The sequence below is a fragment of the Notolabrus celidotus genome, chromosome 9, assembly GCF_009762535.1.
Source record: "Notolabrus celidotus isolate fNotCel1 chromosome 9, fNotCel1.pri, whole genome shotgun sequence".
Classification (NCBI taxonomy): domain Eukaryota; kingdom Metazoa; phylum Chordata; class Actinopteri; order Labriformes; family Labridae; genus Notolabrus; species Notolabrus celidotus.
The window spans coordinates 2,893,332-2,915,449 of NC_048280.1; the positions used below are offsets into that span (position 1 = coordinate 2,893,332).

The 22,118-nt window shown below is 40.4% G+C and overlaps 1 protein-coding gene across 3 annotated transcripts in view; it reads right to left on the reverse strand.

Moving 5' to 3' along the window:
• wdfy3 (WD repeat and FYVE domain containing 3) overlaps window positions 1–22,118 on the reverse strand; it is a 162,869-nt gene that overhangs the window by 97,736 nt on the left and 43,015 nt on the right. For all 3 annotated transcript variants that reach the window (XM_034691917.1, XM_034691915.1, XM_034691916.1), the window contains exons 2-5: window positions 20,800–21,010; window positions 14,924–15,047; window positions 10,979–11,088; window positions 62–292 (exon numbers count right to left, since the gene is read on the reverse strand). In XM_034691917.1, the coding sequence (XP_034547808.1) occupies window positions 62–292; window positions 10,979–11,088; window positions 14,924–15,047; window positions 20,800–20,979 (645 nt within the window). In that variant the 5' untranslated portion in view covers window positions 20,980–21,010. The remainder of the gene's footprint in view (window positions 1–61; window positions 293–10,978; window positions 11,089–14,923; window positions 15,048–20,799; window positions 21,011–22,118) is intronic.

Genomic DNA, 22,118 nt, shown 5'->3' on the forward strand with positions numbered 1-22,118 from the left:
GAACTCTTGGTCTAAATGCACTTTCTGTAGTCCACGTGTCCCTCTCCAGGTGTCATCTTACCTGGACAAAGACTTTCTGGAGCAGAGCCCTGCGGTCAGCCAGGGGCAGCTCCGGCTGGGTGTGCCCCTGGCCCGAGGTCTTCTCCTGCGTGGGTGTGGGTGGAGGTGGCGCTGGAGGCTGCGGGGTGGAGACTACCGGTGCCTCGGCCATGTGAGGCAGGTCGAAGAACAGGTAGAGACATTTGACAAGCGTGGAGGGTACCGACATGGTCGTCATGCAGTCCACCGTTTTCTGATGAGAAAGGGATAAAAGAAAGAGGGAGGACAAAACAGAGTGTGAATTATGAATGAGGAATTCACTTCAGAGGAGATCTGAGACAGAGCTACAAAGAGACTCCAGAGACGGACTTTAGATGTTTGAACCATCAGAGCAGAGGAGGATCTGCAGTCGCTTGCTGTTCGTCACATTCTAAATAATTTGTTGAATTTTAATTTCTGAATGGAAAATCACGGCACACGGTTCTGATCGTAGACTCCAAAACTCTGAATCACATCAATGTGCAGCTCTTTAAATGTGATCCACAGACTGAAAACATCATCACTGTTTCATCTCAGTGAAGCCAAACCAAAGTGCAGAGAATTAAAACTTGAATCCGGCTCTCTGCCGTTTAAGGGGCCCTTTTATTCTTCAGTAATTAGAAATGTGATGTAACGTTATGTGATTGTTTTGTAATACGCAAACTCTCTACCCTGACAATCAGGTAACCAAAGAGTACTGTATAATATTGTACCTCATCATTTCCAATCATTTTATGTTGTATAGTTTCCTATCAGAGAGTATTAGACTATTCTCTATGGTGCGGTATTGTAACCTACATTATTATATCTTATTGTATTGTATTGTATCGTATACTATTAGATTCTATTGTGTCATATCGTGTTATACTGTATCGTATTGTATTATGTCGTAACATATAGGATTGTTGAGTATCGTATTGTGTTATGGTATCATACTGTATTGAATCGTATCACATCATATAGTATTTAATTAAATCGTATCGTATTGTAATATATCGTAACATATTGTATCTTATGGTATTGAATCGTATATAGTATCATATTGTATCATATATAGTATTGTATAGTATCTTATTGTATAGTATCTTATTGTATAGTATCTTATTGTATAGTATCTTATTGTATAGTATCTTATTGTATTGTATCTTATTGTATAGTATCATATTGTATAGTATCTTATTGTATAGTATCATATTGTATAGTATCATATTGTATAGTATCATATTGTATAGTATCTTATTGTATAGTGTTGTATTGTATTGTATTAAATAGTATCATATTGTATAGTATCTTATTGTTGGTATCTTATTGTATAGTGTTGTATTGTATTGTATTAAATAGTATCATATTGTATAGTATCTTATTGTATAGTATCATATTGTATAGTATCATATTGTATAGTATCATATTGTATAGTATCATATTGTATAGTATCATATTGTATAGTATCATATTGTATAGTATCATATTGTATAGTATCTTATTGTATAGTATCTTATTGTATTGTATCATATTGTATAGTGTTGAATTGTATTGTATTAAATAGTATCATATTGTATAGTATCTTATTGTATAGTATCTTATTGTATAGTATCATATTGTACAGTGTTGTATTGTATTGTATTAAATCGTATCTTATTGTATCATATAGTATTGTAGCGTATCATATATTATTATATCGTGTTGTATTGTATGATATAGTAATGTAGCGTGTTATATCGTTTTGTATTGTATTGTATAACATTGCATTGAACTGTATCCTATTTAAAAGTATTATTTTGTATCGTATTATATTGAATTGTTTGATATCATATTGTATTGGAACAACGCCTGAATCGTATCCTATTGTATTGTATCTTCCGTATTGCATTGTATCATATGGCATCGTATTGTATCGTATTGTATCGTATTGTATCGTATTGTACTGATCATATTGTATTTTATTGTATCCTATCATATTGTGTTGTATTTTATTATATCCCATTGTTTTGTGGCGTATCACACAGGATTGTTCTGTATTGCATTGAATCGTATTCTGAATTATTTTGTGTGGTATAGTATGATATCATATGGTATCATATTATCACGTATTGTTATATATCATATTATTTCCCATTATATTATATCACATCACATCGGATTGTTTAGTATTGTATCTTATTATATCGTATAATATTGTATTATATCACGTCACCGGCTGACTCCCACCCCTAACAATCAGGAAAACAACAATTCCTTTCAGCAGCTTTAAAAATCCAGAGATTTATTCATAGTCCATCTTTAAAAGCTAAACTCCAACTAAGGAGATCAGAACTGTTTGTTTTTATCAGTGTGGTTTGGTTAAAGGCTATTTTTGTTGTCGAGTTATGATTCATGGTCGAGTTTTTGTGAGAAAGATAAAACATCAGAGGTAGCTTTGAGGGCTTTATGTGTGTTTGTGAGAGAGTGTGTGTGTGTGAGAGAGAGAGTGTGAGAGAGTGTGTGTATGTTTGTCATCACGGCGAGGAAAATGGCTGGAGAAAGAGATGGGCTTTGTGCTCAGTGAGGCGGATGATTCAGATAATCAAACGCTGCCTCCTACACACACACACACACACACACACACACACACACACAGGAAAGAGGCTCACACTGACGAATAATATTGCTTCTTCTGTCTCTAACGCAGACAACCTCTCATATGAACACACACACACGCTGTGGAGGACACTGCCTTTTACTCCAGCTCTGTCTTCACCACAGAGAGAAGCTGGACTGGATTAATAACAGAGCGCAGGGGGCACACACACACACACACACACACACACACACACACTCACACTCTCACACACTCTCACACACTCACACACTCTCACAGTCTCTCTGCTGATCGATGAAGAGGAGGAGCTGAGAAAAAAACAGCAAGACAGTGGAAGCAGGTCCAGAAAGGAGTCTTTAGCTCGTAGTGAGTCATTGTGATGGAGGGAAGGAGCAGCATCTGTGTGTGTGTGTGTGTGTGTGTGTGTGTGTCGCTGCAGCTTTAGGGTCAAGGTGAGAGTGGAAAGAGAGAGTAGAAGAGAAAAGAAGACGGACCTACAAACAGGAATATTACTGTTTTGTCATCTGCAGAAGGAGAGAGAGGGAGAGAAGGACAGCATTAAAGAGAGGAGGGGTGACGTCAGGTTTATGGGAGGCCAGCTGCCCGGAGAGTCCTTTGTTTTACTGTGTGAGACACCAGAGGAAAGGAATACAGATTCATTAAACCCTGTCACACACACACACACACACACACACACACACACAGAAACAAACAGGACCGTGAGCCACCCTGCTGGACTCCTTCCTGTCCGTGTGTCTGCTTGATATAACACATCTTTGCAGACACATAATGAAACTGTGACTGGCTTGTTATCAGAATGACACAGGAGCCTTTTTTCTGGAGACTTGTAGAAACACACAGATGCAGTCGTCCTCTGCTGTGGCTCTGCTCTTTGGAACGAGTGCAGCTCTGTGGCATAAAGTGCTTCATCAAAAATTTAAAGCAGTTCTGCTGTATCGGTGCAGAATGTGTGTGTAAAACAACAACAACAAAAACAGGACTGCACCCATAAATGTTTGTGTTAACAGAGTGTGGGGAGGGTGGGGGCTCTAAAGGACTCTTTGTGTCGCACTGCACGTTTACTGTACGCAGACGAGATCAGGCATTCTTCAGAGGTCGTTGCAGACGTACTGGGTGCAAAGGGAAAGAGGATAAAATCATATTGTCTAAACACATCATCCTGTGCCATGAATTTACCTTATGCTATCATAACTCATCATTTCTTATCACATCCTGTTGCATCGTATGTCAACCGCAATTCCCAACTTGACAATCAGGCAATGAAAAGGTATTGTACTGCAGTGCATTGTATAGTATTGAATTATATCACGTTGTATCGTGTCGCATCACACAGCATCACATCATATCATATTGCTTAGCATCGCATTGCAAAGTATCCAATAGTATCCTATCCTATCACATCGTGCTGTGTCGTATCGCATCAGATGGCATTGTATAACATCGTATCACACCGCATTGCAAAGTATTGCAACGCATCGCAATGTAGCATATCGTATCGCATCACATCATATCGAATCACATCACGTCGTATTGCATTGCATCGTATCACATCGCATTGCATCGCGTTGCAACGTAGCATATCGTATCGCATCGCATCGCAACGTAGCATATCGTATCGCATCACATCATATCGTATCACATCACGTCGCATTGCATCGCATTGTATCACATCGCATCGTATTGCATCGCATCACATTGTAGCATATCATATCGCATCATATTGCATCGTATTGCATTGCATCGCAACGTAGCAAATCACATCGTATCACACCGCATTGCATGGTATTGCATCACACCGTATCGCATCGTATCGTATTGCATCGCATCGCAACGTAGCACATCGCATCGTATCACACCGCATTGCATCGTATTGCATCACATCGTATCACATCGTATCACATCGTATCGCATCGTATCGTATTGCATCGCATCCCAACGCATTGCAATGTAGCATATCGTATCGCATCGTAACACATCGCATTGCATCGTATTGCATCGCATCGCAACGTAGCATATTGTATCGCATCTTATCACATTGCATTGCATAGCAATGTAGCATATCATATCGCATCGTATCGCATCGCATTGCATCGCAACATAGCACATCGTATCACATCGCATTACAATGTATTGCAATGTAGCATTATGTATCGCATCGTATCACATTGCATCGCATCGCAACGTAGCATATTGTATCGCATCGTATCGCATCGTATTGCATCGCATCGCAACGTAGCACATCGTATCACATCGCATTACATTGCATCGCAACGTAGCATATTGTGTCGCATCGTATCACATTGCATTGCATTGCAACGTAGCATATTGTATCGCATCATTTCGCATCGTTTCGCATCGTATCGCATCGTATCGTATCGCATCGTACGGTATAGCCTTGTATCGCCTGGTATCACATTGTATCGTATCACATCGTACTGTATCGTATCGCCTGATATCGCCTGAAATCGTTTTGTATGGCATCGCATCGCATCCTATCACATTGTATCGTGAAGTATCATAGCGGATGGCATGGCATCATATCGTATTGCTTGTATTGCATTGCACTGTATCACATCATATTCTATCATATGGTTTTGTATCATATCTCATTACATGGCATGGCTATTTATTGTATCGCATCGTATTGCATCATATCAGGTTGTATCGTGTCGCATCGCATGGCATCATATTGTATCATATCCAATCGCATCGTGCTGGATTGTATCGCATGGCACGACAATGTATTGCATCGTATCCATTTCATCCTATCACATCGTGTCCAGTCGTATGGCATCACATAGCATCACATTGAATCGAGGCCTTGCATTGCATCTTATATCATTCATATCACAACAGTCATATTGAATTGTATCGTGTCGCAGCTTGTCCAGATTTCAAACTTAAAACTGGAGTAAGGTTCTAGGAAAGATAATACACATATTTCAGCTGATAGAACAGATTATTTCTTACTTCTCATGGTTGTAGAAAATAAACTAACAGATAGTTTCACTTTTTTTTTTAAATCTGAAAAATAAGTTTTTAACCTTTTAACTCAAACAACTCAACTGTGATCCACCCTGAGCTGTGGAGAGCAGAGATGGATTGTGTACTGACCCATAGCTCTCTGAATATGTACAAACTGAACTTTAAGGTTAAGGTTGTTTTTCTCTGAGTGTCCTAAATTGGTCCAACCTGCACTGACACACTGTCAGGATACTGTCAACAAGAATCCAGAGCTCTCTCTGCAGAATAAAATATGTGACAGCTCGGTTCCTTCAGCAGTTTTATCTGCACTGTGGCTTATGTGAAATATAAGTGATCGTATAGGTGCTATTCAGAGCAGCTGTGTCTAAAAGAGGGAAGGAATGCTGATTACTGAAAAACAAAAAGCTTTTATTCTCCTGCACGGTTTGCTTGATAAGTGATCTCTGGGTATCACAGCACAGAAACAAAAGAACAATCTGTGTTAAGCACAAAGGAATTAGCTGACAAACCGTGTGAACACAAATGAAAACGCCTGAAACAGAGGGCTTGTATCTTTTTTACATCAAATGTGATGTGAGGAAGCAGCAGCCTGCATGGCACAGAGGCTGTATGAGAGCTACGTTAAGTTTCTGAGCACTGAAAATGACTTGTGTTTGTTTCCATGTGTGAAAAGAGAAGCGTGCATGGTGTTCCAACAACCATCAAGGTTGCAGTAAAATAGGGCTACACTAGAGCTGAAATGACTGAAGGACTGCAGTTGCATTTGATAGCTTGTGATTACACCCAGAAGTAAGACTCTGGCACCTCTAACATAAAGAACAGCACAGTCAGTCAGGCTTCATTTCAAAGCAACTCTCCCTCCACCAAATGAAAAGCACAATAACACGTTTGGAACTGAACAGCGATGTGTGAGGAGTCGCTGTAGACTGTTTGCTGTGAGCATCAGGGAGGCCACTTCAAAGAAGAGTGAATTTAAGGAAACAGTCTTCAGAGAAGTTGCTACAAAGCAAACATGTCCACAATCCTGAATGTGTGTAAAGCTGGACACGCTGGACGGTTTCAAGACGGATTTAGTGTGGTCTGTCCAAATAATCCTCAAGTAGTCCTCCTCATGCAGGCCTGCTCGTCGTACCTTAATACTCTAAAAGTAGTATGGGAGGTAGAACCTTCAGTTATCAGGCACCTCTCACCTTTGGAATCATCTACTAGTCAGGGTCCAGGAGGCAGACACCCTCTCTACTTTTAAGAGTAGGCTTCAAACTTTCCTTTTTGATGAAGCTTATAGTTAGAGCTGGATCAGGCTTGGACCAGGTCTTAGTTATGCTGCTATAGGCTTAGACTGCCGGGGGAGAGGGGGGATCTGGGGGAGAATGTCGGTGTTGGATGAGAGATTAACAAGAATAATCCTGTAACACTGATGTCTTGAATTTTCTTTCTTTATATTTATTTTTACCCTTTAAAGGTGACATATCATGCAAAATCAACTTTTTAATGGTTCTCTACCTGAAATATGTGTCCCTGTCTACAAACCCCCCGAGAATGAAAAGAATCCATTCTGCCCCTGTTCTGATTTCTCCACCTTTCTGTAAATGTGTGCTGAAACCAGCCGTTTCAGTTTTCAGTGTTTTTCATACGTCACAACGCCATCCGGTCTGTAACAGGAAGTCAGAGCTCGGAGCTTGTTCAGCCCATAGACTGTATAAAATACAACTCAACCCCTCCTCCGTTTTTCATTCCCTGCACACATGTGTGCTAACAAGGAGCTTAGGAGGGAGGCATGCTAGTTGTAGGCTGTCTTAATAAACACAAAGGTCGGTTTTACTCCCCACGTCTGCAAATTTGAAGATCTAGTGGGTGAATTTTAGTTTTCATGGAAAAGTGCTAGCGCTAGTTAGCATAGCTACATAGCTACAAGTCGTAGCTGTAGCTGTAGCTGTGTACCAAGACACACGTCGACATACTGATAAATAAAACAACAAGAAACACTAAATCTGTGACCAATGGTTCAGAAAGGTCCTGCTGCAGGCGCCTCTCCGTCAGGATCTGATTCTGGATCAGATTCAGAGGGTTGAAGTAACGCGGGTCTGTGAGCAGCCGTGTATATTCAGCCAACATGTAAACATTAGATCAACGTGCTGGAGAGCCGAGGAACATCCACTTCCTGAGGGGGCGTGGTCAGAGAGAAAACAGAGTGTTCTGAGGAGGGCTGAAGAAGAGGGTTTTTCAGGCAGACCAAAATCTGATTTCAAAGTGTTTTTTTGAGCATAAACTTTAAAGACATGTTTTGGGGACCTCTTAGACCAATATATATTGATGAAAAAAGTGTGATATGTCACCTTTAACATAAGTCTTGATTTTACTTTTTTTGCCCATTATTATGTACAAAAGCCTCTAAATAATAACAATAATTATTACTGTGACTGTTTGTTCTTTTAGGCCACTGTTATGTTATTGTATTGCTTTTATTTGACAATGTGGACTGTACACAACTATATTGTGCAATAAAAATATTCTTAAATGATCTTTTTCTCGTGCTTGAGCTTGAACTTTATGGAGAAACTGTAATATCTTTAAACGTAGACCCTATTCATATATCATTTGAGACTTAAATATCTTCCTGGACAATTTCCCCTGTTTGAAGTACGTCCATTAAACGGTCTGTCTTCTGCCTCTGACAGGCTGAGATTGTTAAAACTGACAAAGAACATTACAGGGACGATTCCTGCAGAGATGTAAAGCTGTTAAATCTCTCTTTCCAAAGACATCACGGTGTTCCCTCACAGAACAGGAGATGTTAATCCACTCTGACTGCTCACTTTGTTATTATGGTTGTTTTTGGACTTTACTACCTACACTTAAATCTGCTGTAACAATAGAAACAGAGGGAGCAGCTCATTTAGTGTTATGACAGTAATCCTGAGTCCTGTGAAATCTGAAAACACTATGTTGGTGTGTGATTTAGTGGATTGGGTAAGAATGATGTAAGGCCTGTTTCTGGTTTTAAAGGTGACATATCATCCAAAATCGACTTTTTAATGGTTCTCTACCTGAAATATGTGTCCATGTCTACAAAAGAGAATGAAAAGAATCCATTCTGCCCCTGTTCTGATTTCTCCACCTTTCTGTAAATGTGTGCTGAAACCAGCCGTTTCAGACTTCCATGTTTTCGTTACGTCACAACGCCATCTGGTCTGTAACAGGAAGTCAGAGCTCGGAGCTTGTTCAGCCCATAGACTGTATAAAAAGCCCCTCCTCTGTTTTTCATTCCCTGCACACATGTGTGCTAACAAGGAGCTTAGGAGGGAGGCATGCTAGTTGTAGGCTGTCTTAATAAACACAAAGGTCGGTTTTACTCCCCACGTCTGCAGATTTGAAGATCTAGTAGAGGATTTTGATTTTTCATGGAAAAGTGCTAGCGCTAGTTAGCATAGCCACATAGCTACATGTCGTAGCTGTAGCTGTGAACCAAGACACACGTCGACATACTGACAAATAAAACAACAAGAAACACTAAATCTGTGACCAATCCTTCAGAAAGGTCCTGCTGCAGGCGCCTCTCCGTCAGGATCAGATTCTGGATCAGATTCAGAGGGTTGAAGTAACGCGGGTCTCTGAGCAGCCGTGTATATTCAGCCAACATGTAAACATTAGATCAACGTGCTGGAGAGCCGAGGCCACACCCACTTCCCGAGGGGGCGTGGTCAGAGAGAAAACAGCCTGTTCTGAGGAGGACTGAAGAAGAGGGTTTTTCAGGCAGACCAAAATCTGATTTCAAAGTGTTTTTTTGAGCATAAACTTTAAAGACATGTTTTGGGGACCACTTAGACCAATATACAGTATATTGATGAAAAAAGCGTGATATGTCACCTTTAAAAACATCTTACTCTTTCTGGGGCGGCAGTAGCTCAGTCCATAGGGACTTGGCTTGGGAACCGAAGAGTCGCCAGCTCGAGTCCCAGTATGGACGAAGCTTGGCAAGTGGACTGGTGGCTGGAGAGGTGCTGGTTCACCTGCCTGGGTACTGCCGAGGTGCCCTTGAGCAAGGCATCGAACCCCCAACTGCTCGAGGTGCGCTGGTTAATGGCAGTATCCTCACTCTGACATCTCTCCCTAAGCATGTTCACTGCATGTGTGTGCATTTGTATGTATATACCAAAAAACTGTGTGTAGCATGTCCAAAAATAGCATGAGTGAAAAAATTGAATTTCCCCCCTTTCCTTTCTTTCTTTCTCTTTCAGAAACAGTCGACCACTGAAACAATCCTCCTCTTTTGTTTTCAGACTTGTGAGTAACAATCTGAGCCACTCCATGACAAAAACAAGCGCTATAATTGAATCTACTTAAATCAGACACACTACAAGGTTTGGTTGCACAAGTACAGCTGGGCTTGCAGCTGCCGGTTGAAGCAATCTACTGGAGCAACTCCAGAACTTTTTGTTTACTCGTTTACAACCCCAACCCTGTTGATGTATGACACAGGTTTAAGAGTCCTAGAACCAGAGCTTGAGTAACCTCTGCTATGAAAGGAAGCTGTTGTTTGTGTTGTGACAGTGAAAGGAGGTAACGGAAAAAGGAGAAGGATTTAAGTGGTTTTGAAACATGTCTGCAGACGGAGAGAGAGAGAGGAAGCGTCTGACTCCACAACAACAGAGAATTACTGATGTGCAGCCGAGCAGGAAGAGCAGCGAGCCGGCCAGCTGACAGCGAGACCTCAGACCTCAAGACCTCAAGAGGAATGCTGGCTGAGAAGTTCAAAAGATGTCTGCTGGCCTGAGTGCAAGAGAAAAACAAGACCCCTGAGTCTAACCTTTGAACCAGGAGCACACGAAGCACGTATCTTGAAATTCAGAGCTCTGTGGAGCAGATGCTAAACATGCAAATCCAATATCTGCCTCCATCTCTCTGCAAGGGATTTTGAATCTGCAGCATTAATGCTATTCATGGAAGAAACAGGGAAACAAACATCAGGTAGAAACTGCAGCGATTCCTCTTCCAGTGCAGAAAGCAGATTGAACAAATAGCTGTGTTTGTGGAGGATAAGCTGGGAGGGGTCCAGTGGGGATTTGGACTTGTTCTCCAGAGCCTGTTTCTCAGTTCTTAGTCGGGCTGATGCTGTTTTCTGCTCGAAGATCAAAGAGGGGGACGGAAATAGGTCAGAACCAGAAAGAGGGATTGGAAACCTCCTTTTTTAAATGTTGTTTCCTCTCATAGCTTCACTGCAGTGTGAGGGAGATCCTTCAGAACAAACAAACAAACAGTCCTGATGTCCCTCCAGCAAAGGAGAGTGTAAACAGAGAGTACAAACAGATCCTCTACCTGTCCAGAGGAGGCCAACAGGTTGATGGTGGTCAGGAGCATCCAGCCGCGACTCGCCTCCTCGCTCTGGTTCACCTCCAGGAATTGGACTATTGCACGACTTGCTGCCTCTGGAAACAAACACACACACACACACACACACACACAGAGTTAAGTAGATAAAAAGTGACAGCTCATTGTGTCAGGCATCAGGAACAATCATCAGTTACTCAACAAATAAACCCTCTTGTTGGCTGTGACGGCAGAAAAGCAGCATGTCTCAATATAAACATCAGGAGTCAACAGATTATTCATCTTGACTGATTATTGGGCTGATATTTGACATTTGGACGTTTATCTGTATCGGCATTTTAATAAACCAATAATCAATAAAAGTAATTAGTCAAAGTATCCAAACTTCAAATTTTAACAGAAAATGTTCAACTTTTACTGTAAATGCAAATCCCATGCACTACTTTGAATAAAAATAGATTATTAACAAATAAATAAATACAAATAAATACAATATTATGAATAAATAAAAATGACAAATAAATGAAAAAAAAACAAATAAAATAATAAAAATAAATGAATTTACAAATAAAATATAAATAAATAAAAATCATAAATAAATGAAAATAAACAAATAAAATAATAAAAATAAATGAATTTACAAATAAAATATAAATAAATAAAAATCATAAATAAATGAAAATAAACAAATAAAATAATAAAAATAAAAGAATGAACAAATAAAATATTACAAATAAATAAAAATAATAAATAAATGAAAATAAACAGATAAAATAATAAAAATAAATAAAAATCATAAATAAATGAAAATAAACAAATAAAATAATAAAAATAAATGAATTAACAAATAAAATATTATAAATAAATAAAAATCATAAATAAATGAAAATAAACAAATAAAATAAGAAAAATAAATGAATTTACAAATAAAATATAAATAAATAAAAATCATAAATAAATGAAAATAAACAAATAAAATAATAAAAATAAAAGAATGAACAAATAAAATATTACAAATAAATAAAAATAATAAATAAATGAAAATAAACAAATAAAATAATAAAAATAAATACAAATCATAAATAAATGAAAATAAAATAAAAATAAAGAAAAAAATGAAATAATAAATACAAATAACGAATACATAAAATAATTAAAAATAAATGAAAAAGATAAATGAATCAAAATCAATAAATAAAATAGTAAAAATAAATGAAGTAACAAATAAAATAATAAAATAAAATAAATAAAATAATTTTAAAAATAATTAAATAAGGAAAAATACAATGAATTATAAAAATATATCAAGAAAAATAAGTTAACACCATATATAAAATAAATAAACTACTTAGAATCGGTATCAGTCCTGAAAAATTTATATCAGTCAACCCCTAATAAAGATTTTATTAGAGCATGTCGGGATACAATGAGGGACTTTCCAGAATCCAGATCATATCCTGTGTGGAAAATGTTCTCATGCTTTATACTCCACTCTGCTAATCAGGAACACACAGAGCCGTTAATCATGCTGTTGAATTTGATTTGTATGAAAGGTGCTATATAAATAAAGCTTGCTTGCTTGCTTGCTTGCTTGCTTGCTTGCTTCATTGATTGATTGATTGATTGATTGATTGATTATAAACCCAGGGGCGGGTCCAGGCTGTTTGAACTGAGGTGGCCCAACCAGGGCAGCATTTACCCTCTATGTTGTCACTATCTTTTTAAGCATCCAAAATCCGGTGTTTATTTTCTTTACTTTGAAAAGAAACAACACAGCAGAGTGGCGACACGTGTTAATCTTCCAAGCTCAACTCTTTACAGACTTAAAAAGAAGATGTTTGTTCAAAGTCACGACTGAAGGCTTTGTTAACACATCACAAATATTTGATTTTGAAACAGGTCCCACTTCTAACAAGGCAAAGAGTCAGGCACACCTTAGGGTTATATAGTGGCGAATCAAAGGGGGCCAGTGCCATCCCTGATAAACCCTCTGGACACACCCCTGGTTCCACCTCCTTTAAATAGCATCAAATACCCAATCAAAACTACCAGTGAGGCATGAATCAGCATAATTAGTACTAACTTTAATGAAAGAAAACATGTTTGAGGTCAAATCAGGTATTTTGATTTGACCTTTGTTCCATCTGTTAATATGGAGGAGGCGGGCTTTATGACCTCCACCGCAGCCAGTCAGTGGGGAGAGCTTCAAATGTTGTAGCTTCACTTTTGGGAAGCTGACCGGTGATCCATCTCTTTGTACAGTCTATGGCTGCATCAATGTACTGTATATGTAATGTGTTAATATTAGCAGGAAGTATGAAGTCCTTTAGAGCGAGGCACCAGCACCAGCAGCAGCGTGTGACTCACAGCAGCATCACATTTTGCAACATGATGAGATCAAGTCTGGTCACTTTGGAATTGATTTCAGCATCAGAGTCAATCAGAAGCAGCTTTCATGATGATCGGCGGAGAGCCTGAGTCAACTCCTGACTCAGTCTGCAGAGGCCTGGTGGCCAGCTGGAGGAGTGCGTGAGGAGACGGTGGCGTTACAAAACCAGAGCTGTTCTCTGCTTGAAAACAACACATCACATGTTCACACCGAGATCAGAGAGGGAGAGGAGACGGGGAGCTGGAGACTTTCAAACCCAGGCTGTCTGTCTATGTGTGTGTGTGTGTGTGTGTGTGTGTGTGTGTGTGTGTGTGTGGAAGAGTGGCAGTGTGTGTAACGCCTCTCCTAAAGGGAAGTTGCAGTATCTTTTTAATTTAACATACAAGTTTACTTCTGTCACAAATATAAAAATATAAAAACAAATAAAAATAATAATTAAATAAATAAATAAATAAATACAAATAATAAATAAATAGAATAATGCAAATAAATGAATTAACAATTAAAATGATAAAAAATAAACAAAAATGATCAATAAATAAATAGAATAATAAAAATTAATAAAAGTGAAAAATAAATGAAAATGAATAAAATAATAAAATTAAACTAATTGACAAATAGTATGATAAAAATAAATAAAAATAATAAATAAATGGAATAATAAAAATAAATAAAAGTGATAAATAAACAAAAAATAATACAATTATATAAATAAATAAATTAACAAAATAAATACAAATAAATAAAAGTGATAAATAAATGAAAATTAATAAAATAATAAAAATAATTAATAAAAAAATTAAATAATAAAAAATAAAGGATTAAATACATAAAAGAATACAAATAAATAAATTAATAAATTAGAATAAATACAATAAATAATACAAATAAATCAAGAAAAATAAGCTTAATTAAGTATAAGGAATTTATCATTCTATATGTTGATTTAAAACAACAAAATAACACATTTTAAAGTGTGTTACATTTGAAAGCTCATTCTGCAAAGACGAAGTCAAACAAGGTTCCCAGATTTATCTCACTACCAGCAGCTGAATCTGGATACTGCAGGTTTTTTGCGTCGGTGGAGTGTGTTCAAAAAATTTCTACCCTTAAGAGAAAAAGTGACAAGAAATCTTTAAAAAAACGTCTCGTCATGCAGCTCTGGGAAAATCTGGCATTTCATGTCACATCAAAGGAAGCATACAGGCCCAAAGATATCTGAGTGAGAAACACTTCTTTTAAAAGTTAGTCTCTGTTTTCAGATGTTGGATACCATGAAAAAGGAAAAGGGGTCTCTCTGTGTCCTGCATACCAAAATTTGATTTTCTTTGGTAGCAAGAATCAGCATTACACCTACGTTTTGATTTTCCCAGAACAAAAGAGAGAGAACCCTTTTCAACGTCAGAGAACAAACACCTGCAGAGGAAACAAGTAGGTCATGGTTTTGACAACAGAGAAGGAGGTTATTGAAGGCAGCCACACCTGATGCTGGAGCAATGACAACCTGATGCTGCTGTGATAAATCAAAAGTGTCAGAAGCTCACCTGTGGATTTATTAGAAGCTCTCCTTCTGATCTCGGTCACCATGAGCCGGGAGACCTGTGTGGTGAACTGCAGCAGGTCGGAGAACTTCTCCGTCATGCTGCTGGGCGGAGCGTTCCCGAACACCTGGAGGAGACAGAGCGACACCGGTTTATGAGACAGTCTGGCTTTTGGAGGGGGAAAGGTCTGAAATGTGTTCCTGTGGTGGTCTGCAATGTGCAGTTTCTGTGCAGCTGTGTAGCTCCGTCTGTTTTCTCCATCCTTCAGACGGACCTTCTGCCCAAGATTAATCCACTCAGACTACTTACCCTTGTCTTAAACTGAGGAGTCATTTCAATCAAACCAGCACTCTACAAGCTTCATGGTGAGACAATTAAAGCTGGGGTTGGTAATCAGATTTAGATACACTTTTTTGTTATACTGGTTAAAATGATCTTTATGTCCTGATGGTAATCAATACATAATGTGTTCTTAAAAAAGAGCGAAGAAAAGCTGCTATCTACAGCCGGAGTAAACCTGGGAAAACACCAACCAATCAGCCTTTTTTGGGTGCCAAAATTTTAAACCATTCAAATCCGTTTTGGAGGAGCTCTGAGGGAGGAGGGGAGGGGTTAGACGGAGTCCTGAGGAAATGCTACATTCAAATTCATGCTAGTTTTCCGAGACTGCCAACCCCAGCTTTAAGTATAGTAGTTTTCTATCACGTGGAACAAACATGTGGTCTCATATTTGGTTCAGCTATCAGGGAGGTGTTTGAAGTTTAAAGCATGTTTCAATGTGAATCAGCTGACTGAAGGTGTTACACACAGCAGAGACGCTCAGCTGGGGGCTGCAGCTGAGTGACAGGTCTCCACGAGCGCTTTTTTTATCTCCGCCGCCAGACTATGACCGGGTTGCGCTCCTGGCTGACACCTGACGGCGTTCACATGCTTATTCTTCTCAATAAGAACGAGTAGACAGAAAACTGGACTCTGTGAGTCTGAAATCTGTTTCTGTTCAGTTCCCTTGTTGAAGTCTGAGTCTTCACTTTTATGACTGTGTGTCTGCAGAGATTATGAGCCTGCTCCACATGTTGATATTCAGGGCGTTTAACATTTTGAACACCTCCATACGATCCGTAGATATTCAATACTGTCAGTTATATATAGGGGTGCAACGGATCAAAAAACTCACGGTTCGGATCGTATCACGGATTTGAGTCACGGATCGGATCATTTTTCGGATCAACAAAAAAAAAAAAAAGAAAGAAGACAAGACAAATATAACTTTGTCCCTCTATTTATTTTGTAAAACACTTTGCCCATTAAATAAAAACAACATTCAACTCAAAATGTACTGCATGTGCAAAGCACCCTATCTGTTGGCCCAGTCCTGCCTCATTCACTGCATTTCATGGCATGGCAAGTGAAGGAGCAGAGGAACTTCAAAAGTTTCACTCTATTCTTCTTTCATTTGCTGATTTTCACCGTCCACTTTTCTTTGAGCAGCAAACTGTGAACACACCGCTTTATTCTAGGGTCCTACAGCTGGCAAAGTGCCAACATGCAAACTGCTCCATAAACGAAAGTGAAAGTTAAAAATTGCACTCGCAGCATTGGACTCTAAGTGACCCAGTAACAGCCTGTCTGCGTATCGTTGGCATGGAGAAAAAAATCCCAGTTAAACACGGGGTGACCCGACCAAAACACAGAGTGAAGGAATAACAGTTCGGGGACCACAAATAGGCGGCCTGATGCGGCCCGCGTATAGACGGCCTCTGGTCTAGTGGGTGCGCGACGGAATTTCATAATGTGGCTCAAGCACATTCAGCATTCACTGTATTTCACAGGGAAACCCAAAATGCTCCCATACATGTGACTTACAAGATGCAGGAGGGTTATAATGTTCCTCTGCTCCTTCACTTGCCATGACTACCACTGCGCTTGACGAGTGAGTTGACGCTCAACCTTTTTTTTTCATCAACCGATCCGCGGACCACGTCCGTGCCGAACCGTGGAGAGGCATCCGTACGGATCACGGATCAACGATGATCCGTTGCACCACTAGTTATATACATTGTGTCATGAAGGAAAATTTGATTCAGGGGGAAAAAAAGCACATTTGGCATTATTTTTGACATGGAAAACGTTTAAGTTTTTTTATGATTAATCGATAATTGATCGTTAACATTTCCAAAGATTGATCACAGAAAATACTTGAAATGTACATCCTTAATTCAAATATATCACATTGGTATCGATTATTTATGTTTATACTGAGAAAAATTATACCACGATAATTATCGTTATTGATTTATCGCCCAGCCCTAGTGTCAGTAATATGCATCATGTTGCTGTGGAAAATTTAGGATGTAGTGAAAAAACACACATGGTTTTGTTTTTGTCAAAGGAAAGTATAGACACCAAACTGGCAACATTTGCAGTGATGTTTTTGCTACTTTTGTTCCTGTGTGTTCCCGTAGATCCTGCGTGTAACTATGGTAACATTGTTTACATATGAGATCAGCTGTTAGCAGCCCGTAGCGTGTCGATGCTAAACGATGCTAGGCCTGATGTTCCCTGCGAGCTGAGGAGAAGGAGGCAAGGATGACGTGCTGGTACTGAGGTGCAAGCTTAAAAAGGACGACATGGACCTGTCCTTCCACCCACCGTTATGGGGACTGTAAGATCTATCTACGATAAGGTGGACGAGCTAACCCAGCACCAGAGGGAATACTGGCAGAGCAGCATCATGCTAACAGAGCTAACACCGGACACGAACGCCACATTGGAAGGATTTCACCTGATGTGGGCGGACAGGATACAGGAGAGCAAGACTGAACTAACTGAAGGCCAGCTCAGTCCTGGACCCTGTGGAGGTGGTGGCTGACAGGAGAATTATGGCCAATCTGTCTCTGATGGACATTTCTTTTATATATATATTCTTGATGAAATTCTTGTACTGTACACCTTGTTGTTGTTGTTTGCTGCTGTAACTCCATGAATTTCCCTGTTGTGGGACGAATAAAGGAGTATCTTATCTTAAAGTAATCACTCTATCTCATCTCCAAAGACCAACCCAGATCAAGCTGCAAGCTGTGACCACCTCACAATGTATCCAGCTGTAACACAATAAATACACACACCTCAGACCTTCATTCAAAAGGTGAAACATACTCCAGCTGAGTGAAGAAGCTTGTTTACGTAGAAATATCTTTCCTTATCAGATGTGATGAATTCATCTTCGTGATGTGTTCTGCTCATAGAGTCTGCTCTCCCTCTCAGTCACAGTGTAATCACATCAAGCATGGACACACAGGGATCATCCAGGTGGAGGTACGCTGCCCTACATCTCTGACATGTCCTCCTTTTCTCTGAGTCTCAGCAGCAGCCCGAGCCTGGAGGGGAGCCGGGGAAACATAAACTACACTTCAGTCTCCATCGACTCATCGCAGATTTATTAATCCGGTAAATCGGACGTGGAAGTAGACCCTGGAGCCGGCGTCCTGCTGCACAGAGGAGCACTCCACTTGTAAATTCTTACATGAATTATGCCACCAGTGAGTGAGCCACAGCCAGCGCTGCATAATTAGCTGATAAGTGAAGAGACCCTTGGTGAGACACTCTAGTGTGACGAGGACACTCCACAGAGCAACACAGAGACACTCACTGCTCCATCACTGTTACATACTGAGACACAGACGACAGAGGAATCACACGATTAAACACAACAGTCCATGTGTGCAGATATTTAAAGCTCTCTTACACCACATCCAAGTCGGTCTGCATCAAGGCCTTTGGATTCCATTTAATAGTTTGTGTTTTATAAATGCGTTGGAAGTCTGTTGGCTCTGTGCTCTCTCGTCTGTCAACACCCACCGGTTGTGTTTTCAGAACCCAGCACGGAGCAGGACTGCCAGACTGCCGGACAGCCGGACAGCTGGAGTCATGTGACCGAGGTTTCCCCGCTCCAATCACTGAATCAAGGATTCTCCTCCTCCTCCTCTCCTCATCCATGTTGTCTTTCTGGTCCTCTGAAAACCTCTGACCTGTTGACTCCAGGCCTGGCTCCGCTCATCATGACTTTGGTTTGTTGTTGTAGTTAAGTGAAATACGATCTGGTGATAACACAGAGTGTTTTATTCTGAAAATTAAACCAGATGTTTTCATTTTGTTTTGGTGAAACCTGACTTCCTGTCCCGCTCCATCTGCTCTGTTGAGATTGATGCGTCGTGCTCCGTCATCCGGCAAAGATAGAAGTCTTGTGTATCTGATCCGGAGGACTCGGACCTGCCAGATCAGAGACGCAGCCGGAACGCAACAGAGCGGATCCAGTGGAAGTTAACACATTGACTAGAATAGAAACCGATCAGATCCGGTGCCGTGACGGATCGGAGACGGACCGGACATGGCTCTGGTAGAATTTTGCCGTGAGCTGTTTATGGATAGTGGGGGTTAGTGGACCGGTCCTGAGGGGTATATGAGTAAATGTGGGACTGCTTTAGCCATGCGACCTAAGCTCAACTAAACTGTGGCCTGCTGATTCCCCAATTCTACCACAGTTAGGAAAATAGAAGAATGACAACAAGCTTTCATCTCACCGGTAGATTAGCAGCCAGGGACAGCGCACACGATCACAGTGGTGCAAAGAGTTACATAGAAAACGCAACTGGTGGGTGTTGACAGATGAGAGAGCACGGAGCCAGACCAGTATAAAATATGGACATAGTCTCCGTGACGTCACCAATCTGTTTCTGAAGCGCTGAGGTCAATCGGTGGCGGCAGCCGTATTGCTGCAGCCGAGTGATTGTGACGTAAAGAGGCGGGCTTTGAGCCTCCTCGCCAACAGCTACAGTGTTCCCGCCTGTCAATCAAGTCAGCTGTGCCTCTCATTGGTAGACTCATAATCTCCATATCTTTGAAATTACAGCGTTATGTGTGCTTATCAAAAAATGAGCTATCCAGACTACACTCGTTTTTTGAACCAGGCTGTAAACATGTTTATTTCTGCTGTAAATATCGGCTTTTTTGAATAGGTGTGTATGTGGTTTCCAGTACTTCCGGAGCCAGCCTCAAGTGGATCCTCGATGAACTGCAGTTTTTAGCACTTCCACATTGGACTCATATTTTTAGACCAGAGGCTGCCGCTTGTTTGTGCTCCAGCATCCGGCAAAAATAGAAGTCTTGCAGAAGAGACGGAGCCGGAACGCAACGGAGTGGATCCAGTGGAAGTTAACACATTGACTAGTATAGAAACCTATCAGATCTGGTGGACTTTGGCCGTCAAACCGTGTGCATATTTATGTTATTCGGACATTTGTTTGGAAACCGGAGCTCACATCGTGACATTGGGGCTGTGACGATGACGTGAACCCGCTCCGTCCACTCACCATTTGTAAGCTAACTAACGGTAATACATCAGAGTGTACATCACTCACAGTGCCTTTAAAGAAAAGCTACATTTTGAAAGACAGGGGCCAGTCAAAGTCCTAAACTCTGCAGGAGAGAGATGAACTAAGCCTGTTGCTCAAGAACTAAGATATACACGGTGCATTGAAAGCTCTTAAGAGTCCTCTAATAAAAACATGATTTCCATAATTAAACTTGCATTAGACAACCTTCACTTTGTCCAATCATTTTGAAGATCAGGTGAATGTCAGTGTGACCGTGTCATCACAGAGCTCCACATTTAATTCATCGTCAACACTAGAAAGCATGAGATCGTGATCGTCTGCATGGTAAATACGTTTGACCTGAATCTAGACTGAAAACAAGAACCTCATTGTGCTCCATTTCTCTGCCCCAGGCTCACTTAAGTTCCCAGGTGACCTCCTGTTTGACACCAAACCTGATCACCTGACTGCATCCCACAAGGCAGACTGTCCGTGTTTGAGACTTACTCTGTTAAACACCGGCAGCATCATGTAGAGCTTCTCCTCCTGCTCCTTCTGCGTCATGTGGCGAGGAGGGTGGCACAGCTCGGAGAAGAGGCGCCTCAGGTGCATGAGGCCCAGCGCGTTGTCCTGGGGGCTGCACTCCTCCTGCCTCGGCCGCCCCATGATCCTCTTCACCATGTTCATCTTGAGCGGCTTGGTCAGGGCAAAGGCAGCCCTGCAGAGAGAGGTGAGAGAAGAGAGGCGAGTTTAGGACACATTTCAATACAGAGAGATGCTGTTGGGTCCAGCATCTAACCTCTTTGGTGACCAGATTAATTGTTTCAACAAAGATAAATTAATCCAGGAGGAGATTCTGGTCTCAGGTTGCTCCAAAGCATTACTCTAAAAACTGAGTAATGCAAAACAACAACAAATAAAAATGCAAATAAACTGTGAAAATATGAATATTAAAAAGTAAGCTGTGTAAATAATAATCAATTAATCCTCTGAGGTAAATACTTTAAGAACTGATTAAAAACATTTGCTGGTTTCAGTTTTGTGAGGTTAGTTTTTCCTCCACTATTGCTATTGACAAAGTCCGGCCCCTTAGGCTTGCATTTTGAGAACCAGCTCCAATTAAGGACCAGTTCAAGATTTCGGAGAATCGTGGATTCCTAAAGCACGTGAGTTTCAGATCCACTCTTCTTAAATCTTTCAGGATTAAACCTTAGTGAGAGTTTTTCAGTCCACAGTTGGACATATCTGCCAGGATCTGCTGTGCTGACGTAACATTTCAACGTCAACACATTTCTAGGGCCCGAGCACCGCTGGTGGCGAAGGCCCTATTGTAACCCTGAGGGTTATTATTATAGGAGATTGCAGTTTTGGACCCCTGAACATGAATGAATGCGCGGGTATTTTTGCACACTCATCGGGCCTGGTGAAAATTGCAAGTTATCATAGGTCTCGCAAAAAAAAATTCAGTAGCGCCCCCTAGAGGTAAAAATAACACCCTACGCATCAAGTTTTTTGAGCTACATGCATGATAAATCTTACACATATTCATGGCATCAGGACGCACAAAAAAGTCAGTGGCACCCATATTCAGAACTCAACAGGAAGAGCGCCACCTAGCTTTGAACATGAAAAAATGGGCCAAAATGGGTCCGTGCAAGGGTGCATACTTTTGCTAATTTCTCCTAGAGCTTTTCTCCGATTCAGTCCAAACTAGGCTCATTCTATAGTAAACCCATTGACGATTAAAACAAAGTAAAGGCATTCCGGTCAGACGAAAGATGTGGGCGTGGCAGACTTTGGGGCGGGGCATAAAAAAAAAAAAAAAC